This window comes from Amblyomma mixtum, chromosome 7 (genome assembly GCF_055824585.1).
Source record: "Amblyomma mixtum isolate Tamu chromosome 7, ASM5582458v1, whole genome shotgun sequence".
NCBI lineage: Eukaryota > Metazoa > Arthropoda > Arachnida > Ixodida > Ixodidae > Amblyomma > Amblyomma mixtum.
The window spans coordinates 73,118,043-73,142,216 of NC_143018.1; the positions used below are offsets into that span (position 1 = coordinate 73,118,043).

General features: G+C 46.8%; 1 protein-coding gene across 1 annotated transcript; it reads right to left on the reverse strand.

Annotated features, from left to right (window-relative positions):
• Positions 1-399: 399 nt before the first annotated feature.
• LOC149336491 (uncharacterized) lies at positions 400-24,174 on the reverse strand. The gene is made up of 10 exons (XM_089554157.1): positions 24,150-24,174; positions 20,250-20,355; positions 17,711-17,844; positions 15,753-15,891; positions 13,219-13,367; positions 10,392-10,515; positions 5,494-5,681; positions 2,316-2,427; positions 1,249-1,405; positions 400-423 (listed from the first exon to the last, which is right to left on the reverse strand). The coding sequence occupies exons 1-10, from the start codon at positions 24,172-24,174 to the stop codon at positions 400-402; spliced, it is 1,158 nt and encodes a 385-aa protein (XP_089410283.1).

Below are 24,174 nucleotides of genomic sequence, written 5' to 3' on the forward strand. Positions count from 1 at the left end.
TCGCACTGACATCGCACTGACTGCCATCGCACAGCACACCGGCGCTTTTTGCGTTTCGCCTCCATCGAAACGCGGCCGCCGCTGTGCAGGACGTCCTTACCACTGTCTGTGCGCGATGGAAGTTGTCTTTCCTCGGCAGTCAGCAGTCATGCAGTTTCTCAAACCCTGCTTTCCTTCATGTCGGCTACACGCAGGTGTCCAAACAACTTCTCTTTGGACTGTTGTGAACAGGTGCAGTGAGATCGTGCTATGTCACTTTCACATGCTCGCACCAGCTGCACACAACTATGCAGCAAGTGATATAGCTGCGCCCTAGGAGGGCCAATTCCAAACGTTATGTTTTGTTATGCATTTATGGGGCCTCCTTCCCTGCCTTTCCCTCTCTCTCTCTCTCTCTATCTATGGGGCCTCCAGGAGCTGTACCTGCACGGAAAACACCATACGCGTAGATGGGCACTCAGAAGTAGAGAGAGAGTGTGTTTTTCACCTCCTCATCTTTCCCTCTCAGCGTGCATTGTGCGAGAGCGCCACTAATGAAATAAGTCAACAGTTGAGCGACGCCCAGGCCGTATTTTTTGTCTTCTCGGCAGATGTTCGCTTGCGCATAACCGTGTGCTGCCCAGATGTTCGCGATTTCTTCTCGTTATCGTTTAACTCTCGCGCCTTACTTCCTTCTCAAGAATGTTCTCCCTCATCCCTCTATCTATGTTGCGATGAGCATGGGATAAGAGCGATTGATTAGGGAGATTATAGAAGTTGCTCTTATAAGCACTATTTCTAATTTTGAGGTGGTAAGGTAGGCTGCGCTGTACTCTAGAGCTCCCCTGGATATAAATCCTTCCGCCACAATTTGACCATCATGTCCCAAAAAATAAGCCTAAGACACGTTGAAACGAAGCCAGCGGCAAGCGCTTCTCCAACTTTCTTCATGGAATGGCTTTGTTTCGCGTAAGCATATACCATACAGGTCCGCAGTGAGTTCTCCCCTGTCAGTATCTTTCATTACCGTAAAGGCAGGCTGGCTAGATCTTATAAAGGTCAGGATATTTGTTTATGACTATATATAAAGCACGCCACACCGAGAGAGCCCTAAAATGTACCGGCAGTCACTTTTAAAGACCAAACCAGATGGAGACTTTTGGTTTTCAATAAAGTGTTTCTTCCGTCTGCCGCTAGGCCTAAGAAGGCTTTCTGGTACTCCATCTCATCACAGTCGCTTCACTAGGCCTCCTCTGTCCTTCCACTGACTGTTCCTGGTTGGCTCATGTTGGCTAGACACTTGGACGGCTTCTTGCCCATAACGGATTTCTCCATTGATTTCAAGTGGCCGTTCAGATCCGACGTGCCCACACAGTGGGTGCCTAGCCGAGCTCTGCCCACGCATCTCCGGTAGAAGCCGACCGTCCTGCAGGAGTCGGGAATTGCAATCTCAAGAACAGTTCGTATGTCACCACAAGCTATAGCTACAGCGCAAGGAACAGCTTGAAGGCCAGTTCGTGGACCGAATTCAGGGATATACAGTGTTTGCCAAAAGTAGCCAGGCTGCACGGTTGGCTTCTCAGTAGCATATTAAAGCTTTAACGCCAGCCCTCAAGCGCTATATCATTGTATGGCAAGGAGAACACCTGTCCTCACCTCTCAAGAACTTTTTGTTCTTTAGGGAAGCCTTGAGGGCTGTACTGTTCGTATGAGAAGCAAACCATGAAGTCTGGTTACTTTTGGCAAAAACTGTACGTCAGGAATAAGAAGAACATTATTTTAAGACTAATTTTATTGGTGCCGTAAGCGAAGCGCATTGAACGCCGCTTTAAATGTTAGTGGTAAGTCATGCGCCTTCTTCAACAGCTTTCACAGAGTGCGATAGAGGAAGACAGCAAGCAGAGCGAATGGATGGCGTACAGCTGCTTTCCCGTCAGTATTATTCGAATCAGAGACTAATTTATCAACACCGTAAAAGCAACACTTAGCCAAACTATATATTAGGACATCCTCTCTTGACACTTCCGTTCAATCAAATATTTGGATTATCACTTAGGAAAGAATAAAGCGACGGGAAATGAAAAATTAAATGCTGTTTGATGACACCTAGTCTCCTTTAGTTTCAAATGAAGATTGTTCGTCTAACCGCTATGACCAAGTCGATCAATATTCCCAAAAGAGAGCTAATGTACAAATATAGAGAGGGTGAAGAATTGATTGCCGGGGAAACCTCTTGTTGATTACAAGGAAAACTAATAACGCGAGTCATGATTTTATGAGGCTGTATTATGTGAGGCATGGTAATATTACGTCGTTTGATCCGGTGCTGTACTTACTGGCACATCTGATCTGTGTATTTCGTGTCGCCTGTGGTTTCATTCATGAAATCCGTGGAACATTGGAGGAAGTGTCCGATGAGCTTATACGCGTTGCACGATTTGTTACGAGCTGGAAAAGGAAAAACAGGAAATGGTAGAAGGTTACGGTCAGGCGGTAAAGCAGTAATCACGGATTAAACGGTCTCACGGAGAACAAAGTCAATGTTAATTAGTGTAATTGGTGGCCTTGCTATGGTATTTCCGTTTTCGGAACTGGCAACGGCTGGTTAAAGGACTGAAAATGGATAGATGAAATGGATGGATGGAAGATAGAAGCGTCCCCTTTGAAACGGGGTGGTGGCCATTGCCACCATGTTCAGCTTTTTTTTTTATTTCTGTCTAACTGTGGTGTGAAGGTGTGAATTGCTATTAAAATTCGCCGTTTTCTTTCAATGCGGTTTTCTGCACTTCTAACCTTATGCCACCTCTCTGATTTTGAGCCACCAATCTTCCGATCGCTTTTTGCTAACTTCCACGCAGATTTATTTCCATGACATTGTTATCTCTAACCCCTAGGGCCTCGGGAAGTGGTGCTGTCGAAAAGCATATATTTGGTATTTTACAGAGAGGTGCGCGGGGAGAGGCCCCTTGAGGGTCTCGCCCCTTACAATACTAGGCGGTGTCCCTCATTCCGGGATCCCGTAGGTCATGAGTGGTGCGCAGGTCTGCCGAACCAGAGCATGTTGGGCCGATAGTTCCTGGCAGCCGAGCAGGGCCGCCTCCCAGTCCTCTCGGGTAGGGGAAGGGACTGGGAGGCGGCCCTGCGCGGCTGCCAGGAGCTTTCGGCCTCAGGAAGAGTGACTGTGCCTGCATCGAAGTTCGTATGGGTACTATCACATTTGAGATTCTCAAGTTGTAGCGCCACCAGTTGACAAGCGATCGTACCACATAGTCACGATGACACGTTCCTGCCAAGTACGCTGCCAAGTTCGCTGACACGCTGCCAAGTACGTACGTTCCCTAACCCTATTCTGCTCTCCCCTTGCCACCTAACGTCATCATCATCATCAGCCTGACTACGCCCACTGCAGGGCAAATGCCTCTCCCATGTCTCTCCAATTAACCCTGTCCTTTGCCAGTTGCGGCCACTGTATCCCAGCAAACTTCTTAAGACTGAGCTCCATGTACGCGAAAAAGTAAGCGACGCGACGAGGCGGCGCGGTGACGACGGCTGCCTGTCGCTCCGTCGCCCACCGCCGGTGCCAAGCTCCATGCGCTGCGACAACGCGAACGCGAAATGGAGAGGACGATCAGTGTTGCTGGCATAATACACCGCAAAGCTGTTTGCGCCTATAACAAGAGTCAAATTATTTGCAAGGATTAAAATTTTGGGCAGAAAAATGCCAAATAAAATGGGTTTACAGCTTTGTCAATGCATGCCATTGCATTTCATTGTCACCAACGTTACTAGGTAATCTAGTAAAATTGATTGTCACGGGCGCCGCCATGTTGCCTGAGCGTGGGGCGCACACCTGTTTGAACCTCGCGCGCTTTCTGACGTCAAACGACGCCGACGCATACTCTCTAAGCCTAGCAACACTGTAAACACAGAAGCAATCTGAAAATCTGGGGTGTTTTATCGCTAAAATTTTGTGGTTGAGGCAAGTTCAGACAAAGCGAAAACTTCGTGCGCATTTGGTTTGCCGTGAACGTGGGGCACAGCGTAGCGACAACGACGAATCGGTCAATCGGTGGTGAAGCAAGAGGCCCGACAAGAGGTCCGGTAGTGACGTACGCTGCTGGATTACCTGCTATTGGCTAATCGCGTTAGCAACTTCCGGGCGACGAGCGAAAATTTCTGTGAGTGCAGATACGAGCGACACGACAAGCGACACGGGCATTTCATTTCGCGCGACGGCGTCGCTCGTCGCTTGCCGCTGTCGCGTTCGCGTGAGTTTTCGCGTACATTCAGCCTGGCCATTGCATTGCAGTTCAGCCTTTAATCTCATCCGCCCATCTAACTTTCTGCCGTCCCCTGCTACGTTTGCCTTCTCTTGGAATCTACTTCGTTACTCTTAAAGACCAGCGGCTATCTCGCCTTCGCATTACATGCCCTGCCCAAGCCCATATCTTCCTCTTGATAGACTAGGATGTCATCAACCCGCGTTTCCTCCCTCACCCACTCTGCCCGCTTCCGGTCTCTTAACTTTTCACATCGCTTTTCTTTCCATAGCTCGCTGCGTTGTCTTTAACTTGAGCTGAACTCTTTTCGTTAGCCTCCACGTTTCTGCCCCATAGTTGAGTATCGGTAAGATACTTTCTTGAGGGATATTGGCAGACTGCCATTCATGATCTGCGAGAATTTGCCGTATGCGCTCCACTTCATTCTTATTATTCTAGTCATTTCCGTCTCATGATCCGGATCAGCGGTCGCTACCTGCCCTAAGAAGACATATTCTCTTACTACTTCCAGCCCCCCCCCCCCCCCCTTCCAAATGCGAACTGCTGTCCCCTTGCTAAACTGTTAAACATTACTTTGGTTTCCTGCATGTTAATTTTTAGCCCCACCGCTCTGCTCTCCCTCTTTAACTCATTGATCATTCTTTGTAGTTTATCTCCTGAGTGACTTAGCAAGGGAATGTCATCAGCGAATCGCACTTTAGTTATGTGTTCTCCATTAATTCTTACCCCCAACTGCTCCCAATCGAGTCCTCAAAACACCTCCTGCAAACAGGCGGTGAATAGCATTGTTGAGGTCGTCTACCCCTTCTCGACACCCTTCCTTATTTAAACTTTATTCCTGACTTTATGAAGCACTATGGTAGCTGTGCAGTCGTTATAAATATCTTCCATTATTTTCACACAAAGCTCTTCTACAGCCTCATTCTACAATGCCTGCATGACTGCTGAGGTTTCCACTGAGTGAAATGCTTTCTCGTAATCGTAATCTCTTAACGTGACCCCTACCATAATCCTTTCGAAAGCACACCGTATTGCCCGTAATTTAATTCCAAGCCTTTTCATTTGCCCAAAAGTTTCTGCCCCCACAGGTAAGTGCTGGCGAGATGTAATTATCTATTCCTCTTGAGATAACCGCTCCTAGATCTCGCGCCAGTGGTTTCTTCGCCGTTTTGTAGGTGAATGATTAGCATAAACGCGTAACCCCAGTTTCCCAGAACACATTTCCGGCACCCACCGCGTTTAGAGGTGAGAAGCGACACTCTGGCCATGGTGGGGACCTTGGAGTCCGCTTTGCACTGGTCCACAAACTTCTGCGTCAGGAACTCGAAGAACTTCTCGGCATCCTTGTGCAGCTGGTCGGGCGGAGCGCAGCCGTACGTCTCCAGGGACGCGTTGTGGCATTTCTTGTATTTCTCGATGTACCTGCGGTAGAGAACCGGGGAAACTGACACGATGTAGGATAGCTGGGTCTAAATTATTACTTTGTTTAACGTTCTGCTCTAAGTGAAAGCGTAGTCCGCGTGTCTTCATTCTTTGCTATACTTCGAAACAACGTTTTGTAGCGCAGGAAATTACATCTATTATTTAATTTTATTGAATGCTAAAGGTGTTCTGCAGATCTAAGCAGGATCACTTCAACGGCAAAAAAAAAAAGCGAATAGACAAACTGAAGACAGTAATATTCGCTGACATGTTCCAACTAAAGATCTTAATTATTTGATTCTGTTACTGCATCGATGAAAGAAAGGAGCTTTACCAAGTCTGCGCGAAAAACCGTAGTGCTGACTACGGGGTTAAAGGTCATCGATTGAAAAAGTAAGTTTTTTACTCGCTCCTCCAGTGATTGAAAACCATTAGAGCGCATTCGTTGCGGGTTAGGAGAAAATAGCTGAAGTTGCTGTGCGAAAAACCGTAGTGACGACTACGGAATCAAAGGTTATTTCATGAGATTAAAGAGCTAGAAAAGAACCTGCAAAAGTAATTTTTTACTCGCTCCTTCAGTGATTGAGTACTATTACAGCGCATTCGTTGCGGGTCAGGTAGAAACAGCTCAAGTTCCGACTTCGACCTGGTAATGCAGTTCACGGGGGAAACATGAACCCGAACATGGCAAGTAGTCCCCCTTTTGACTGGGAATCACGCACAGAAGAGAAAAAACTGAACAAGTCATGCACGGACGTCTATTCTGTTCGCGTACATGTCATCAGAGTTAGCCCGATGCTCTAATATTACGGCACAGCAACTGTCAGCTGCCTTCTTGAAAGAGTATCGGACGACAGCGCATGTGAAGGCACAAGTGACGCCTGTGTTAAGGGGTGTAGCAACAGTGTTTGCTCTTGCGTGGAAGCTAAGTGCTCCCTTTTATATTAGTTCTGCGTCTACATGAGAATAAATAATAATAATATAGGGCGCCTCAAAGCTTCCAGAACCAATAGAAACAGCTCGTCACAAGTGCGCGTGCCCAAAACCCAAACAGTGCATTCGGTTCGGGCTTTTTGTTTACGGCAATCACTGAATTGGCATGAAAGAATTCGCAGTGTACAGGCGAAAAGACGAGAGAGGGACGCAAGGAAGAAACGAGCAAGGAAGCTTCTGTCCTGTTCGTTCGTTTCTTGCAGCATCGTATAGAGTGGTGCTTTCCTCTTCTTAATGCAGCAAAGGACTAAATATTACCCCACAATATATACTTTGCTAAAGTGCAGGAAATGAATACGAGTGGTAAGTTTTCTGAAATGAACCAATTCCATTCTTACTCCTGCACTGAAGTCGCGAATGTATTGTGTTATTACTCTACCGAGGAAAACTATTCTGAAAAATGGAAATAACTGTGCTCGTCACGCATAGGTATGAAATAATGTTTATGGGTTTATGGTTTTATGGGGGTTTAACGTCCCAAAAGTGACTCAGGCTATGAGGAATGCCGTTGTCAAAGGCTCCCAAAATTTCGACCACCTGGGGTTCTTTAGCGGGCACTGACATCGTACAGCACACGGGGAATAATAATTCGCACTATGGTAGAAAACACACACAGTGAGGATTCAGCGCAATAATATTTCGCTGAATCCTCGCTATGCGTGTTTTGTACCAAAGTGTGTTACCTGCTTACAGAAGAGTAAAGCAAGACTAAGGCCCCCATTCAAGCAGGGGCCGCTTCCTTTTCTTCTCACCAGTCGTCGCCCCAGCACTGTGTCCAACATTTGAAGGAAAAAATTGGCACACGAAGCTTTCTCTTTGTCTCACAGTGTCTGTGGTGCAAGTTCTAAAGGTAAAAAGTCGAAACTTTTAAGGCTGCCTCCGGATTTCGGCAGTTTCCAGGCTTTCCAAATACCATCTGTTCGGTCGCCCTGACGACCCACCTTCAGTAACTGCTGGATGTTCAAATTCTTTCTTTCTTCCGACTTAAACGGGCGCGGTTACATGGGTTCCAAGAGTTTCCTTCTATTGAAGCGAAAAGCTTCACTAGGCTAGTCAACACCGCGCTTCGAATGAGCCGGAGCCGAGATCTGCCACTTCTGCGCAGGCGCGAAACCAAGTGACGTCACGCACTGCGCAGTGGCCGCAGCCGTCGCCGCCGACTCGTCACTACTTAAGAAACTCCGTCGAGGCTAGGAATCGAACCAGGGCCTTCGGCACTTGAAGCGGAGACGCTGCCACTCCGCCACGAAGGCTCAAGGTTTGAGCGTGCATAAAGGCGCATCTAGGGAATGCATGGGTTTCATAAATAAAATAAAAGGAATGAAAAAGTGAAAATCAGAAAAAAATAATCAAAAGCAATAAAAGTAAGTAAAGGAGGATTAATAAAAACAATAACAATAAGAAAAGAAAAATATAAAAAAAAAATACAATATGAAAAATGAAAAAAATAACAGAAACGAAAATAAAAATTAAATTAAAAAAGAAAATATGAAACTAAAATAATAAACAGCAAATATAAGAAAATGAACAAAAAAATGAGGAAAAATTAAAAAAAATGGAAAAGAAAAAAATGTGCCAGGAAACGCTTTCTCGCCTTGCAGCACTTTAGAGAGCTAAAGTGCCTCGTGAATTTCAACCGCGCCGATTACCGTCTCCTCCTCCGCCTCCGCACAGGCAGTGCGTGGACTGCCGAACGCCTCCACCGTTATCGTGGTGCTCCCAGTGCACTGTGCGCGAACTGCGACAGCCATGATGTCAAACCAAGCATAACTGAATCTTTTCGCTTGTATATCCAGGCTTAACCAGAGCTAAACCACTGCCTAATTTTTTTTTATTTTTTAAACATATCTTGCTTGCAGAACCGCAAGTAAAACAGTAAATTGAACAGAATCCCCAACACATATAATCAGGCGTTTCAGTTTCTCTTCAAAAACGACGGGGCGAGTGGTTCACTCATTCCGGTCGGGGCAGCCGTTGTTTTAAAACTGTTGCTAGCGCGCGATTCACAGGCTGCGAAAGTTGGCAGCATATAAGGACGTCCTCTCCCGTAAGCGCTAAACCAAATGAAAGCACTGAGCACACGCCCTCGGCAGTGGAGTCAAAACCAGGGTTCTCGAAAAGATTGACGTTTCAAGACGTTTCAAGACGTTTCACGGTGCACTGAGATTGCATGTTGGCTGCGCAAGAGCACTTGGTTACCCGGGCAGAGTATGCAGCTCGCATGCTTGCCTAGTTGCTACAAGATGCGCCGTTGCTCATTACATCTACTCTACCAAGGCAGCAAGCTGCGCGTAAAACCGCGATGGTACACAACTCTGCGTCATGAGAAAAGGCTTCTCCTGAATACACCATCTAAGCAATGTTCCTCTATTCGAAGCAAAGTGCCGAAGTGCCACTCACATCACCACGGCCATCTTCAAATAAATCTCGCAGAGAAGAAACGCTTTATAACGAAATACTCGACGTAACGAAGGAATAGCCATTTCCCTTGGATGTTCCCATAGAAGCCAAGGCATTTGATACTTCTAGATAACAAAGAAAAATATTCCTGATAAAACCGGTGTTACTGGTAGGAGAAGCTCAGTTGGGAAGGCTGGGCCGAGCAGGAAAGCACAGGTCCGGGTTCGAACAGTTTGTCCTCTCGCGTCGCTCTGCGTCAGCGCTGCCAATGCAGCTGGTGATCATCTTCCTTTTTACGCTACGAAGGGATATCACGGACTTAATATGAACCCCACTGGACATTTCGCGCTGAGTGTGTCGATCTGTAAGCATCGCACGACACTTCCGTGCTCATTCGATGCGGTAAGTTCAAAATGCAACGCGTTATCCGCTAGTCAAACACCTTACAAACGTTTCCTGGCACAAGTGGGGTTTCCCCGAACTGTTTCTCTCAACTATTCGTCGGTTTGGGTGCGTGGATTGACTCCGGCGCTCCTCTCTGCGGAAAATCGGGTACGAAGCCGTCTGCATGATGCCCGCTGTGTTATGCTGCGCCTCGACAGAGTTGCAAAGTAGTTGAAGTTCTTTTGTTCTCCATTCTCCTTGCTGCGTTTGGTACTGCGTTTGGTGTTCTAGACGGTATCGATATCCCGCTTTTTTAACAATGCCACGAGGCGAAAAACCAAACTGCGGAACAATTTCTGTCGACGAGAAAGCAGCCATCTTCCAAGCAGTGGCATTGAGAGCGCCTTCGGCCAGGCGTATGCAAAATCCGCGAGAAGTCAGCATCATGTTATGAAGTGCTTAGAAAACAGCGCTTAGAAAACAGAGATGCGGCCACGGTCGCATGCGGCTGTAACGAATTAATGTCTATAGCAAAGACATATCGGGATCGTTAACTTGGTTAGAAGGAGGTCGTCTTGTATATATTGTCACGACCAGAAGAGCCGCGAAGGTAGGCGTCGGCAAGAACCCAAGACTGGGAGCCTTCTTTTAATTATAGAGCCAGCTTCCACGACACCAAAACAGAACAAGCGCGCCGCGAGAGGCCACCGCCGCTTCGTCGTCGTCTTCGATTCAGCGCGGAGGCCGCGCGGCGCGTTAGGCGCGTGGCAATATATTCGATGCAGGCGGAGGTACCTTTTTAATTTTCTTTTTAGAGACAACCACACAAAGATTGCAAATGCAAACGCACGAGCCTAGGCAGGTTACTTTTCTTGTCTTAGGCGTCAAAGAGTTTTTGTAAGAGCGTTCAATGACGCTACAGAAGCGACTTACGGGCATGGGCTGATGCTCGAGTCCTTGCTGGCAACCTCCATGATGTTGGCAAAGTGGAATCCGCAGAGGAACATGTCGTTTACGAACCGCTGCCGGTTGCAGGCTGTTGTTCCTTTCTGCAGAGCTGAAAAGAAGGGGAAAATTCAAGATTGGCTTTGGAAGGTTGGCGAGAGAACAAAAAGTCTAAAATTTATTTTTTATGTGTGTGCCATCTACCTGCCCGACCACGCACCCGCCCACCCGCCTGCTAGTTTGCTTCCCTATTCATGTCTCTCCACCTATGTATGTGCCTGCGTGAATGAATTCGTGTGTCTGAATATGCTCTCCTGTGAATGTCTTTGCAGGCAGACCTGTGCTTGCCTGTGTGTGTTCTAGCACCAGCGTATACCACCCTGCCTTATTGTGCTTGTGTACTTTTGCCTGCTTATCGGCTCGTCTTTGGTGGGCTATGATTATTTGCCTACTTGCCTGCCTGTGCCTACTTGCCAGCCTGGTCGCTCCCGACATCTTAACTATGCTCAAGGATATCCATGACCTCCGTTCACGGCACGCCACAGAAAATGATCGCTGAGCGCACATTCTGCATGGTTCACTTCCGCACTGAGCGTAATGTACGCGCCATCCCTTGCATTGCATTGTATTGCATTGTATATGGGGCGCCTACCTGGTTAGAACGAGTGGACACCTAGCTATGTCCTATATATGTCCTAGCTACGTCCTAGACGCTACGGCGGAGTCTGTCCCGCCGTATCGTCTACACCACCTATCGGCTGATGGTATTCCATTTCTCAAGGCGGTGTTTTATAGTTTCGACCGCCCTGCCGCTGGTCTTCCACAGCTCTGTTTCCGTCGCTACCACACGCTCACACATTTTCTCCTTACTCCAACAGGTGCCTTTAGTGTTCGTGATCGTAGGCAGTGGCACGACGTGCTTGCTACCCAGTTCTCGTATTCACTCTTTACAGCGCGTACACACACACACACACGCACAGACACTCTCACACACACACAAACACATACACGCAAACACACACACACATACGCACACACACAAACACACACACATCAGACTATAGCAAGCAACGCTGCAAACTGCGGACACAGCGCTCCTTCCCAAGAGTCCACGAGCGCACCTCGAAACTCCTCTTCGTCGCTGCCTCCCACGTCTCGAATGAGGACCACCCTGCCACTCCCTACACCGCCTCAACACGGATACCCATGTTTTTGCAGAATAATCAGTTTGCTTGCCTCAACCAAATGCTGCCGTGACGTTGTCAAGTTGGGATGTTGAAGAAAGACGAATACTCACTGCTCAGGACCACCAATAACGCGACAGCCGTGGCAACACTAGCATCGAAATCCCGTGTTTATATTGCGCACAGCAGAAGGATTGTCTCTTTCCGTTCAGGCCGCATACTGAGGAAGACTACCCTCACGCCGCATTCTTTATCTCGCTTTGTTATCTTTGTTATCTTTAGCACATTTCGGTTCCTTGACGCATTCTCCTGCAAGTCCGTCACCGGTATTCAGGGTATTTTCGCGAATTAGAGTTTTGCAAACACTTTATTATCGGTTAATTTTACAACACCCTGCAACGGATAGCGTCTCCGGAATCGGTGTGGAGTCGAAATTTCCGTTCATATCGATAACTGTAGGGGAGCGTCGAGGCCGCACCTGAAGGAGGTGAGCAGTATCACTCTTCCAGCCCCTTACCCTGTGCCTGGGAGAGTAGGGCTGTTCCTCCTAGTGTACTATGCCCAACGGTGCGGTCTCTGCTCGTCGCCCATTACCCACGTGAAGGGTAACAACCATACCGCGCCAAGCTCAAGCCTCAGCTTATCGACATGAGACGGTGACCCGGATCTGGGTGGTGGAACAAGCGTGCGACGCACTTCGGGGTAATGCGAAAGCGTTGACGCCCCTTCCGTGATACCGCACCATTCGACTCATACGCAAGGAATGCCGGCACTCGTCGGCAGAAAGTTAACGACTGACGCAAGCCGGAAGCGCCCGAAGCGGAGGCGACGCGCACGAACTTTCTAGATGGCTCTTCCATCGCGCCACTGCTCACCCCCGCCGCCCTCTCCTCTGACGTCATGGTGACCCCATTTCAACGAGACGGCATGACGTCACGTGTTACCATGACAACCACGTTCGTTCACCGCCACCAAATTTACAGCCATTGTATCAATTGACTCTAATTACCTCTAATTACTCCACATCAAGCAAAGCTTTTTGTTTGATTAATTAACGTTACTAATCACTTTTTAATCCATTTCAAAACTTCATCCGGCTTGGTTGCGTATTCTTCCACAATGTTGTTACGTGGCGGCCAGCCGAAGAATGAGGCGTGATGAACGATGGACAAGAGATGATTTAATGGCCGCTGGCCGAGCGCGAGCGCTCCGTCCTGCACCACTGCCAGCTTCGTCTTCTTCGTAACAATATCAACGTTCACGGCTGCTTTGACGTCCACCCACTATATCAACGTCCGGGGCTATTTTGACGTATAATCGATTTTTAGCCTCTAATTTATTAACTAATTACTCGTCATCAACCAGATGTGACGCGCAGCGACATTTTATCATCCTCTATCACATACAATCATTATTTCACTCCTAACGCTTCCTCGAAGGACGCAAGGGCTGAGGACATGTTTTCCGTCCACTTTCTGTGGACACGAAACCGTGAACATAGCCAAGATATGCATTCCATTAATAAACGTTTTATCCCCTTAATTACTCTTTCTCTGGTGACCAACATGCTTTTCGAAAGCCGCTGTGCCTCAAAATACGAATACGCTGGTCCGGTCGTGAACAGAGCTTACCTGATCGCTTCAGGGCAGAGCAGACGAGGCGGTACCTTTGTATGATGCCATCGGCGATGAACCTTATGCCCGGTGCAATGCGGTACCCCGAAGAGCAGCCGGCCGCCATCTCGCTCTTCTCAGCGCACTTCTCGTAATCATCCACGTGGCTGCAACCCGTGAGAATCACTCAAACACTGGCCCAGCTTCCGTGAAAATATTTCTGAAGTGCCCTAGGGCTAGCGCGTGTTTGTAAAGTAAAAGGGAAGGGAAGAAGGTTTGTGCAAAGGGAACAACAGTTGTATGGAGGGTTGGGTGGTGCAGCCACAACACAGTCCAGAGATTAACGCCGTAATAAACTCGGCACTGAAGGATAACATGTTGTGTCCAGGGCTTAGTGCGGTATTTTATGGCAGCCCTTAAGGCATTGATTGGCAAGCACTGAATCGCCCATACTAACTTACTATGGCTAAGACAAGAAAGGTAGAGTACGCTTGGCTGCTACCAGGAGAAGTAGCGCATACTCATTAAACCACGTCAAAGTGGACGCAAGCGGATTCCACAAGTAGCATTAATGGAATTTTTCATGAAATAGCGTGGTTGTGGTTTCTGAAAGGATCTTTCTCATAATCAAGAAAACAAATGCATAGCGCATTAGCGGTTTCGGAGACGACAAATGCAAATTTGTTGCTGTCTAATGTACGAATATTTATCATCTTAAGCTTTTAAAGCCAGACTCCTTTTTGAGATCTCGTGGTCGCCATCCCCATGTATGACGTAATCGCACAGCAGGACCACGTGTCGGCGGTCACGGGACCAATGGAACATTTGACCAATTAAACGCCTTCGACATGACCATGGCCACTTCATACATACTTGAGCCCTTAACAGCTAACGCTGAGACGTGTGAAACAAAGCAGGCACCCCTTCAACATTTACGGCGAGAGCCGTTATTGAGAGTCTACCCTTGAGCCCACGTGTAACTGAAGCCACCGATAATTTTTGCCACCAGTCCAAGCGGATCGGCGCCCGGCCAATCCAAATGAAGACAGAACAAGAAGAAGATGGGAAAAAGAGAAGAAAGGAGAAAAAATGGAAGGACGGTGCCGTGGAGAGAGAAAGGGAAAAAAGCGACATGACGGTTCTTGCCGAATGTTAGAACTAAGCAGTAGCCTAGTTTAGCCAGTACATGTTTGTTTGTTTTTTTCGCATGCGTGCGTTGAAATGCTCTCTCGGCGAAAAATCCTGCCAATATTGCATGCTCTTCCATGCTCGTAAGCTGTGGAGACAAACAATGCCGCATCAGTCGAAACAGTGGCTAGCGCACAAGGGAGACGCACACGGAAGGAATACAGACAGAACAAACGCTAGTGTCCTGTCTAGCGTTTGTCCTGTCTGTATTCCTTCCGTGTGCGTTTCCCTTGTGCGCTAGCCACTCTGTCGAACTATAGCAACCAACTAGCCCAATTAAGAGCCTTCCGTATCAGGCTTTAACCGCTCTATGGGTCATACGTGGCATAGGCGTAACCTTGGCGGTCTACACGAATAAGCCCCGCATGCCACAAAATGTATGTACGCCCTTGCAAAGAGCAGAAAACGCGTGATGAACGACATTACACTAAATTAATGTGGCGCAGGCCGAGGCATATTATTCTTAGATTCCATCGTTGGCCCACACATTTGGCAACATGACTTTGGCATCGCGAACTTCGGCGCGGGCAATAGTGCGACATGCGCGAAACGCGCGCTATTGTGTTATCGATTTGTCTCTTGCTTGTCCGAAGCGCTCTCAAAGTACAATTTTGACTGCGAAATTCTAAGCACCAGTTTTTGCCTCAGCTGGTGCGTTCAAGGCGAGCAGTGACATGCAGCTTGGTGAGTGTACCACCTGGCGTCTCCCAGTTCAAGTAGGCCACGTGGGCTTGGCTCGGCTAAATTCCGACCTACTTTGAAGCAATTACGTAAGGTCGTACAAATGACTGATTTTTCCATGCCCAACAGGCGACGCATTATTTGTTTATTTCTTAAATATAAATGCGGCAATGCTGCACCTTCCCTTCACACTGTACACTGTCCTGAAAACCTTTCTGCCGCGTACCTGCAGTGACCTGAAACGTGGCTGCCGCCAAAAAAACCTCCTTTAGCGTCGTGTACGCAACTAGTGTCATCTTTTATTTCTCTTTTTTTTTGCAATCGCTCCGTCCATTTCAGGCAAACGCCCTGTATAAGTTCGCTTAAGTTTCCAAAAGGCCAGGGAGAACACTCGCCATCTCTCTCTAAACATTTTGTCAAGTCTCATTACCTGCCCACATTATTAACATATTGTCATAGTCTGAAAGCTCGTCGATTTTTATTTATATTCGTCCGTCATGTGCTAATGGATAATCCCACCTTCTGGAGTAATTTACCATGATTGCTCCTGCAGATATCGTGCAGAATGCGCTCGGTCCTACCGTGATTGCTGCGAGTAATAAGGTCTCAGAAAATAAACGGGAAAAAGTTGCAGTGAGGACGGAGAACGTCATCACGCGAACACCACGGTGTGTCCAACTCACGGGCAAAGCGAAGTGAGAGGCACGGTCGCGCGGTTTTGAAAGATGTCCACGGAGCTCTTGTAGAACCTGTTTCCACACAGGATGAAGTTCCGGACTGCTTGATCTGGGTCGCAGTCCTTTTGGAGGGCGGTTTCTGCCCCTGTAACAAAGAGTGCGAGAATCACGGCGGTCCTGAAGAACAACAGCCAGGCCGGATGCGCATGCTCGAGCGTGCCGCTGATGAATAATCGTACTGAAACGTTGGTCAAATGTTTAGGGGAATCTCCAAGGTGGAGTAGATTTGCAATAAGGGAGTAATTACTCATTGGCATCCACTCAAGCGCAGCCATACGGCTACAAAGGAAAGCTATACAGCTTTCTCAGGAACTTCGTAGTTAAAGAATTTTTCTTGCAAATTGCAAATCTACTCCACATTGTGGGATTCGCCTAAACATTTGACCAACACTGTTCCCACTTCGAGTTACTGATCAATTCGCTCTCGCCTTACCATAAGCTTGCCGTCCCGGTTAGCTCAATTGGTAGAGCGACTGCTCCGGTGAAGCGGTGGTCCGGAGGACGAATTTTTCTTTAACGACGAAGTTCCTGAGAAAGCTGTATAGCATTCCTTTGTAGCCGTATGGCTGCGCTTGGGTGGATCCCAATGAGTAATTACTCCCTTATAACAAATCGTACTGAAATGTTTAACCCAATATGAGGCTTTTCATTAGACTCAGCAAATAGCTTTTTCTGACATCGTCGAAAGCCATCCGATGCTCTAGAAAATTACCTAGGCCAGAAACCCTTCTCGCGAACCAAGTTCGTCGCCGTTTGCTTTGCTCCCCACGTCCACAGTATTTTCCACCTCTTGGTACTTCACAATTATAGAGAATTGCTTAAATACGGCTTCGTGCCGACAGTTGAAGACAACCTGACTTCTTGGGACCTCAGTGCCCATATAACAAATTGTATCAGGCGGCCAAACTACGGACATCAGCGGATTTTCCTGCTTTAACTGTCTGTTCTGTATACATTTGTAAATAACTGCAAAAGAAACTAGCCTGCCGTTGCGACAACAACTCATTACTTCCTGAATAGTGGGACAAAATGTTGCTCCTGTCAGCAATACGCGTAACAGGTGAATCACTTCTGCCTTGCGGCGGTAGCTTTTAGCAAGGGCGATTTCTCGAGGTTTAAAGTGTGTAATAGTGATTATTTTAGTCATAGCATTAGCGAAGGTGATAGTATGTCTGCCTTAATTCAAGAAACTCAGTTATGTCCCACTCCGCCATAACGAGGTATCCTATTCACTTTTTCTTACTACACTGCGCTTGGCCATTGGTTTAACCATAACTGCACGCCGTGGAAGTGGCAGAGTGTTGTGTCCCACTATTTCTGGTAGGTGAATCATTAACGAGATGTTAGGAAGAAACTGAACGGAGGACATGCACACTGACAGCATTGTAGTATATTTACAGCAGGCATTAGTTCATCTTTACCTGAGCCAGTTCCGAGCTCGCTTTTGTAAGCCCAAAAATGCAACTCTTTGCATTCACTGGCATACCCCTGTAAAAACTTTTCCGGCCCTGAAGAAAGTATTTAAGCTCCAGTCTTTGCAGTTATTGAACCTAAACAAGATTCCTTGCGGCTCACAGAAAGTTTTAGGCGAGGAATGTGTCTCTTTAACACTCTTCGATTCAGGTCAACTACACGTCTCCCCTTTTCATTCCAGTTATTCACTAATAAGCAGTGTTGGAAGCTGACGAGCGCTCTATCCTCCAGAACGAAACCCCTTAAGAAATATTCCCGGTATAAGTAATTTTAGCCTACGTTTTTTCTTTCTATTCCAAAACGGTACAACTTTCTAAATCTCTCCTATTTCTGAGTCGCGGCATGTGCAAGTTATAAAAGCAATGTATTGACCCTCCCCTTCAACCAAACAATACAGCAAGTAGAACCGAGTGTGAAAAAATCAAGCTCACCTAGGCAGTCGGGGAAGTATTTTTTCTCTATTCTGGTCAGCAGTGCGTCGCTCTTCCAAGCTTCGTCCATTGCGTTGCCACAATAGGAGGCATTCCAGCTGTCCCTCAGACAAGTCGTGAAGTTGACAAAGTCTCTGGGAAAAGCACACGGTAGGGAAACTTAACCCTACGGTTGTGAAAAATTCAACGACGTCGAGAGTGTTGTTTCTATTTGGAAAATCTAGCCAGCTTATGTACAACTGTATGTTCGAAGGCTTGTAATTTCATTCTCAGCAAAGCAGTCCTTCACGCTTAAGTGAGCAGCGTAATTTGCGGATAAGTGAAAAAAAGGATCCTTCCATACTTGAAACTTTCCCCGTCTTTCCTCACTGACACACTAAAGCTCTTCAGGAGAAACTGTACTTGGACTAAATCGATCGATAGATTAATGTACGCTATTGACAAAGGGGCGACTTTCACTGAAGTGGAGCTTTCGTAAGATGGAAAATGTCAAAAGACAAACTGCACGTATCGCCACCGGCGGCCGTTTTTGGAAGTAAAGTGTGGCGACGTGTATCTTTTATCGCGGATCTCTGATGCCGGGCTACACGCACACCTACTTCTAAAACGGTGATCACGGGGTCCTCTTCAGTTTCGACTCAACGGTTTGAATCGCGCGTCGGGGAAAGAAATGTCCTATTTTTAATTCGAATTTTCTTTGCAGCAAATTCGTCTTCTTCTACGAAAAAAAAAACGTCAACACAGCCACAGACAGCCATAGAAACAAATTTTACAAAGAACGAAACTGGGGTGGTGTCGTGGTCAATGTCCTTTTAATTGCAGTAAGAAAATTACGGGCGCACTCAATTATCATTATGCCGCCGCGGTGGCTCAGTGGTTATGGTGCTCGGCTGCTGACCCGAAAGACGCGGGTTCGATCCCGGCCGCAGCGGTCGAATTTCGTTGGAGGAGAAATTCTAGAGGCCCGTGTACTGTGCGATGTCAGTGCACAACCCCAGGTGGTCGAAATTTCCGGAGCCCTCCACTACGTCGTCTCTCATAGCCTTAGTCGCTTTGGGACGTTAAACCCCATAAACCAAACCTAAACCATCAATTATCATTATGCGATGACTATGCGTAAGCATTAGATCTTCTCTTTAAATGCTTCTTTTTTACTTCTTATCTGCTGTTCATTATAAACTTGGCCATGTACTTCTTTGCTCATTAAATGTTCTGTGTTCAAATTTGCTGAGTAAATAGCTAAGCAACTTTTCTCTGCGTTTTGCTGAGTCATTCGTAGTCATGTCCGTTATTGCTGAGTCATTCTTAGTCATTTTCATCCTTCCTGAGCCATTCGAAGTCTTTTTGTTTGTTTGTTTGTTTGTTTGTTTGTTTGTTTGTTTGTTTGTTTGTTTGTTTGTTTGTTTGTTTGTTTGTTTGTTTGTTTGTTTGGGAGGGTGAGGGGGTCGTTCTCCTTGTGGCGACCACCTTCCAGCCTCTCCCCTACTAGGATTTTCCTCTCTTACCATCTGCCAGCCGTGACCCGTGGCAGGTGGCTCTTCCGTGTACCTACCGTGGAAGGTAGTGGAAAGTGTGCATGAGACTACGCCGGACAACGCCGGACACATTTCCGTTGCGATGGGGCTTTTAATGCTAACGCATCAGAGACTGAGAGAAGGCACACAGCTGACATTGTGGTTAATGGGTCAGGCTTCACCAGAGCGGGCGGCGCCCGCGAGAGTTTCATCAGCTAAAGCTCATGTCCAAGTGAGCCCGTTATATGAGTGCATCATTAGGGATGTGCACTGTGGTGAGGAGGAGCCAATCCTGCCCCTTCAGAAGAGTACGTCCTCGACCTCGATGGTACAGTATGCGAAGAACTGTGGACAGTGCACAGAGACGGGACAAGAGGGGCAAAGACAGCACTGCTGACAGATAAACGGTCCGGTGTACTACAACCGCACTAGAAGAAGTACGCTGGTGAATTGGTGAGTGTATTATGAAACGAAGATTCAACAGCGCTATGAGATGGGACAGCAAGAGCGCACAACACTGCTTAATATATGCACTGCAGCCAATGTAAAAACTGCACGCCGGCCTTTGAAAGAACGGCCGTTCTACGCAAGTGCCGCGACACCACCACAAGGGTGATAGTAGAAGCTCAAGCAATATCAAGATTCTCAGATAAATGTGACAGCAAGCCATCCATACCTTAGCAAAAAAGAGCTGACCTTTCTAAACGCCCATGAGCATGCCAATGACTGGAGGGAAGGTTATGGACCAACGAGATAACTATGCCACGGGAAATGAGTTGTTTTCGTGTGTTGTCACGGGACTGGGCCTATATAAGCCAGTTAAAGGCAATAAACCATGTTGTCAGCCAGCGCCTGTGTTTGTACTGTCTTTCTTGTCCGTGTTCCGACCGCGCTGTTGTTGTCAAGCACAACACTGTGCTATGTTTATACTATTAATTATTTTCCTGCCGCTTGTGCGTTGCGCAGTAATCGCCGCTGTCACGTTCTCAACCTGGGACGGAGTTCGAGGTCTCGCAGTTCCTTACCTGCAGTTTTGCGTGAGGTCACCCCGCACCGCCTTGACCTTTTGTTGCAGACCTAGCACGCACTGTCTCCGTAACACCTGGTAACCTTCGCCGTTACAAGGAACCCCTGTGCGTACAGAGGGCAAGGAATTAGATCTGCGAAAGGTATTCATCGCAGAAACAAAGCACTTGATCTGATCGAATGAACCACACTAGGTTATGAGCGAGGCAACTTTTTTTCCGCATGGTTTCGAACTCTAGACAGGTTATGCAAAATATACGCTGCTATTGCGTCCGGGCATAGGGGCAGTTATTGCAGCTTTAGGGACTGAGTGAGGGAGTCATCACTTACCTGAACCTGGTCTCACCAAGAGCAACATTAAGATGCAAAACTGGCACAGCAGAGCCTTCATCTCCTCGTCTTGGCGGCTTCGTCTGAAGGCTCGAGTGTCCGGTAACCTAACAAATGCGGTTACTTGTGAAAAGTCTATGTCGAAGGGTGCGGTACTAATTGCGACCTTAAAACCGTGCCTTCACAACTTCTTCTTTCTTTGTCTCTAAATTTTTTCCACTAGCATAGTTGGGGTATATTTATTTTTATTTGCACCGTTGAACACAGAACACACACTGCATTTCCCATGCGTATGGATTATTTACGCAGGTTTATTTACGGCCGTCTTTTCAATATATCCACATAGACTGATGAATGTCAAACATAGTCAGCTTTGCTAGCTGCTTCCGCTTGCGCGAAGCGCAACGGAGTTTCCTATGTAAAAGTCTCCAATTCACTACTGTGCCTTTTTTTTCCAAACCTTGCTGCAAATCGATTCTGACATTTTGGTTCACATAGTTATTTATGCTTATATTCCCCGCGGGGCTCGTTACACTACAGTTGTGTACTTCGGAAGTGGTAGCGTGGAAGTAACGATGTCTGCGAATTAAGGTGAGAATTAGGGATATATTTATAAAACGCTCGAATCAAACTGCATTTCACAGCAGTAAAGAGACAAAGAAAAAAATGGCTTGGGTTCAACGTGGTTTTAACCTAGTTATACTAGTGAAAGCTCTATTAAGCATGGTCTCCACTGTCTCGAATCAAAGGTCAAGGGTCAAAGTAAAGAGTCAAGGTCAGGTACCCAATGGTCATAGTCATATGATCACGTGGTCATACTACCATAGCTGGGGCCATAACACTGCACTGGTGCCCACTGTCTGAAATCAAATGTCAAGATCAAAGGAGAAGGCTATGTGCCCAGTGATCATAGTCATATGATCACGTGGTCATATTACCATAGCTTGGTCCTTACCACCGCGCATTTAAGTTCGGTTTGACCTTGTGAGGCATTGAAGGTCATTGTCGATGTGGTGCCCACTGTCTCAAATAAAATGTCAAGGTCAAGGTCAAAAGGACAAGGCTATGTATCCAATGGTCATAGTCATATGATCACGTGGTCATATTACCATAGCTTGGGCCATACCACCACGCAGTTAAGTTCGGTTTGACCATGCGAGGCACTGAAGGTCATTGTCGACGTGGTGCCCACTGTCTCCAATCAAATGTCAAGATCAAAGGACAAGGCTCTGTACCCAATGGTCACGGTCATATGATCACGTGGCCATGCTGTCATAGTTTGGGCCATACCACCGCGCAGTTAAGCTCGAAACGTAAAAACCGTAGCGCAAAGAGACGAGGACACAGAAAGAACGACAACACACGGCGCTAACTTCCAACAATGGTTTATTTCAGAAAGAAAAGTGGTTTTATATCGACATCACGACCAACACGCCATCAAACCATGTGCTAGCAAAGCGTATCAGCCAGATATGCGAGCTCTTTTGCCAGCAATGATACAGAGGGGGTACTAACACAATCATCTTTCAAAAGTGATATCCATTCCGCTTCTATGATTTCTCGTGTCAACCGGTTATTGTGCACTTTTAAAACCATGCATACCGCTTCTTGAACAATGCATGGTTTTAAAAGTGCACAATAACCGGTTGACACGAGAAATCATAGAAGCGGAATGGATATCACTTTTGAAAGATGATTGTGTTAGTACCCCCTCTGTATCATTGCTGGCAAAAGAGCTCGCATATCTGACTGATACGCATTGCTAGCACATGGTTTGATGGCGTGTTGGTCGTGATATCGATATAAAACCACTTTTCTTAATGAAATAAACCATTGTTGGAAGTTAGCGCCGTGTGTTGTCGTTCTTTCTGTGTCCTCGTCTCTTTGCGCTACGGTTTTTACGTTTCAAATATGAACCAAAAGCCCAAGCATATACCCTTCTGAGTTAAGCTCGGTTTGACCTTTTCAGGCATTGAAGGTGATTTTCTCATCCACATCGAAATCAAACGTTGGACCCCGAGGAGTAGAGCTCTCAACCACGAGCGCTATCAACTAGTTCCATTCCACGAAGCTCAGGAACATATACAGGTTTAACGGGATAAGAACAACAAAATAATTCCAAAATAAGTTCCTTAGTTCCCGTCCTTTGCGCTGCTTCAAACATGACCATTAGAAACTTTCTCTGTATTGCTCTCTTTGCTTGCCTAAGTCTCTTCCGCAAAAACCTGCAGTGGTATATTTCCACAGTATACGCGCTTGACGCCATGAGGTTAAAATTTCCTGTTCTTGTTGTGCCTGTCGCAGCCGGCTTTACCTTACCAAGGGCTTATTTATTTATTTATTTATTTATTATTTGTTTGTTTATTTGGCTATTTATTTATTTCAATTAATGCAGATTCCTCCAGCGCCCAAGGGCCTTATGGCAAGGTGAACGAGAAAAGAGTTCCATTCAATAATATGGCCAAAAATAAAACAAAAACAATGAGAAAATAGGAAAAAAGAGCGCAACTGCGGGCCACATAATACGCGTGTTATAAGCATGCCCGAAAAGGGTTCTCGGTGCAGTATTCAACAATACTAACATGTAATCTATTACAATCACTGATCATGAGGGGCAGAAAAGGTTTTACGTGCATATGAATAATATTTAACATCAGGGATCCTTCACTTACTGTCAAGTCGCCTGGGTAAAAAATGGGGTTCGAAGAAATGCCCGTCTATGTAAATGCTCAGAATTTAAAAATAGAAGCGATGCATCATTTGCAACCTGAAGTTGTTTCTGCGCTTAGAAAATGGACCCCCAGCGAGATGGTCCCTAAGAGGCAGGACATGCGCTTAAAGGGCAACTGCATCACCTTTTGAGAATTTCTCAATATTCAAGGATTAAAATCTATACATGCTGTAGGTGAAGCATGTCAAGTGTTTTTGCACTAGCATTTAAAATAGTGACGTAATCGGCGATTGAATTTTGCGCTTCCCCTGATATCACCGGAGGAGTGCGGGGAAGTTCAGTGTGACGTCCAAGAAGGCATGGTTTCAAATTACATCTGTTGTCAGCCACACCCTGCCATGCCTCGTTGGATGCTACAGAACAACGCTCGGCAGGCTTTGCCTTCTGTGGCATTCGTTTTTTTTTTTCCTTCAAAGCAGGTGTTTGTGCCTTGGAAATATACCGATACCTTCGATGACGTCATCAGACGCCATTTACTTGGCATTTTTCGTGCGGAGAAGCTTGAAGGCCGTCGCGATTTTAATCAGCGATTGCGCCATCATTTCAAACGCTAGATAAAAGAATTTCGCATGCTTTACCTGCGAGTTTAGTTTAGTTTAGTTTAGTTTATTGGGGTTTAACGTCCCAAAGCGACTGAGGCTATGAGAGACGCCGTAGTGAAGGGCTCCGGAAATTTCGACCACCTGGGGTTCTTTAACGGGCACTGACATCGCACAGCACACGGGCCTCTAGAATTTCTCCACCAAAGAAATTCGGCCGCCGCGGCCGGGATCGAACCCGTGTCTTTCGGGTCAGCAGCCGAGCGCCGTAACCACTGAGCCACCGCGGCGGGGCTTACCTGCGAGTTTCACGCATTCGGCCAT

Bases quoted from the DNA above. Each gene is read 5' to 3' on its own strand.
- LOC149336491 (XM_089554157.1), bottom strand. From the start codon at position 24,174: ATGGCCGAATGCGTGAAACTCGCAG. The intron at 15,892-17,710 runs GTGAGCTTGATT...TCTTTGTTACAG, and splicing joins ATACTTCCCCGACTGCCTAG to GGGCAGAAACCGCCCTCCAA. The intron at 5,682-10,391 runs GTAAGTCGCTTC...TCTCTACCGCAG, and splicing joins TCGAGCATCAGCCCATGCCC to GTACATCGAGAAATACAAGA.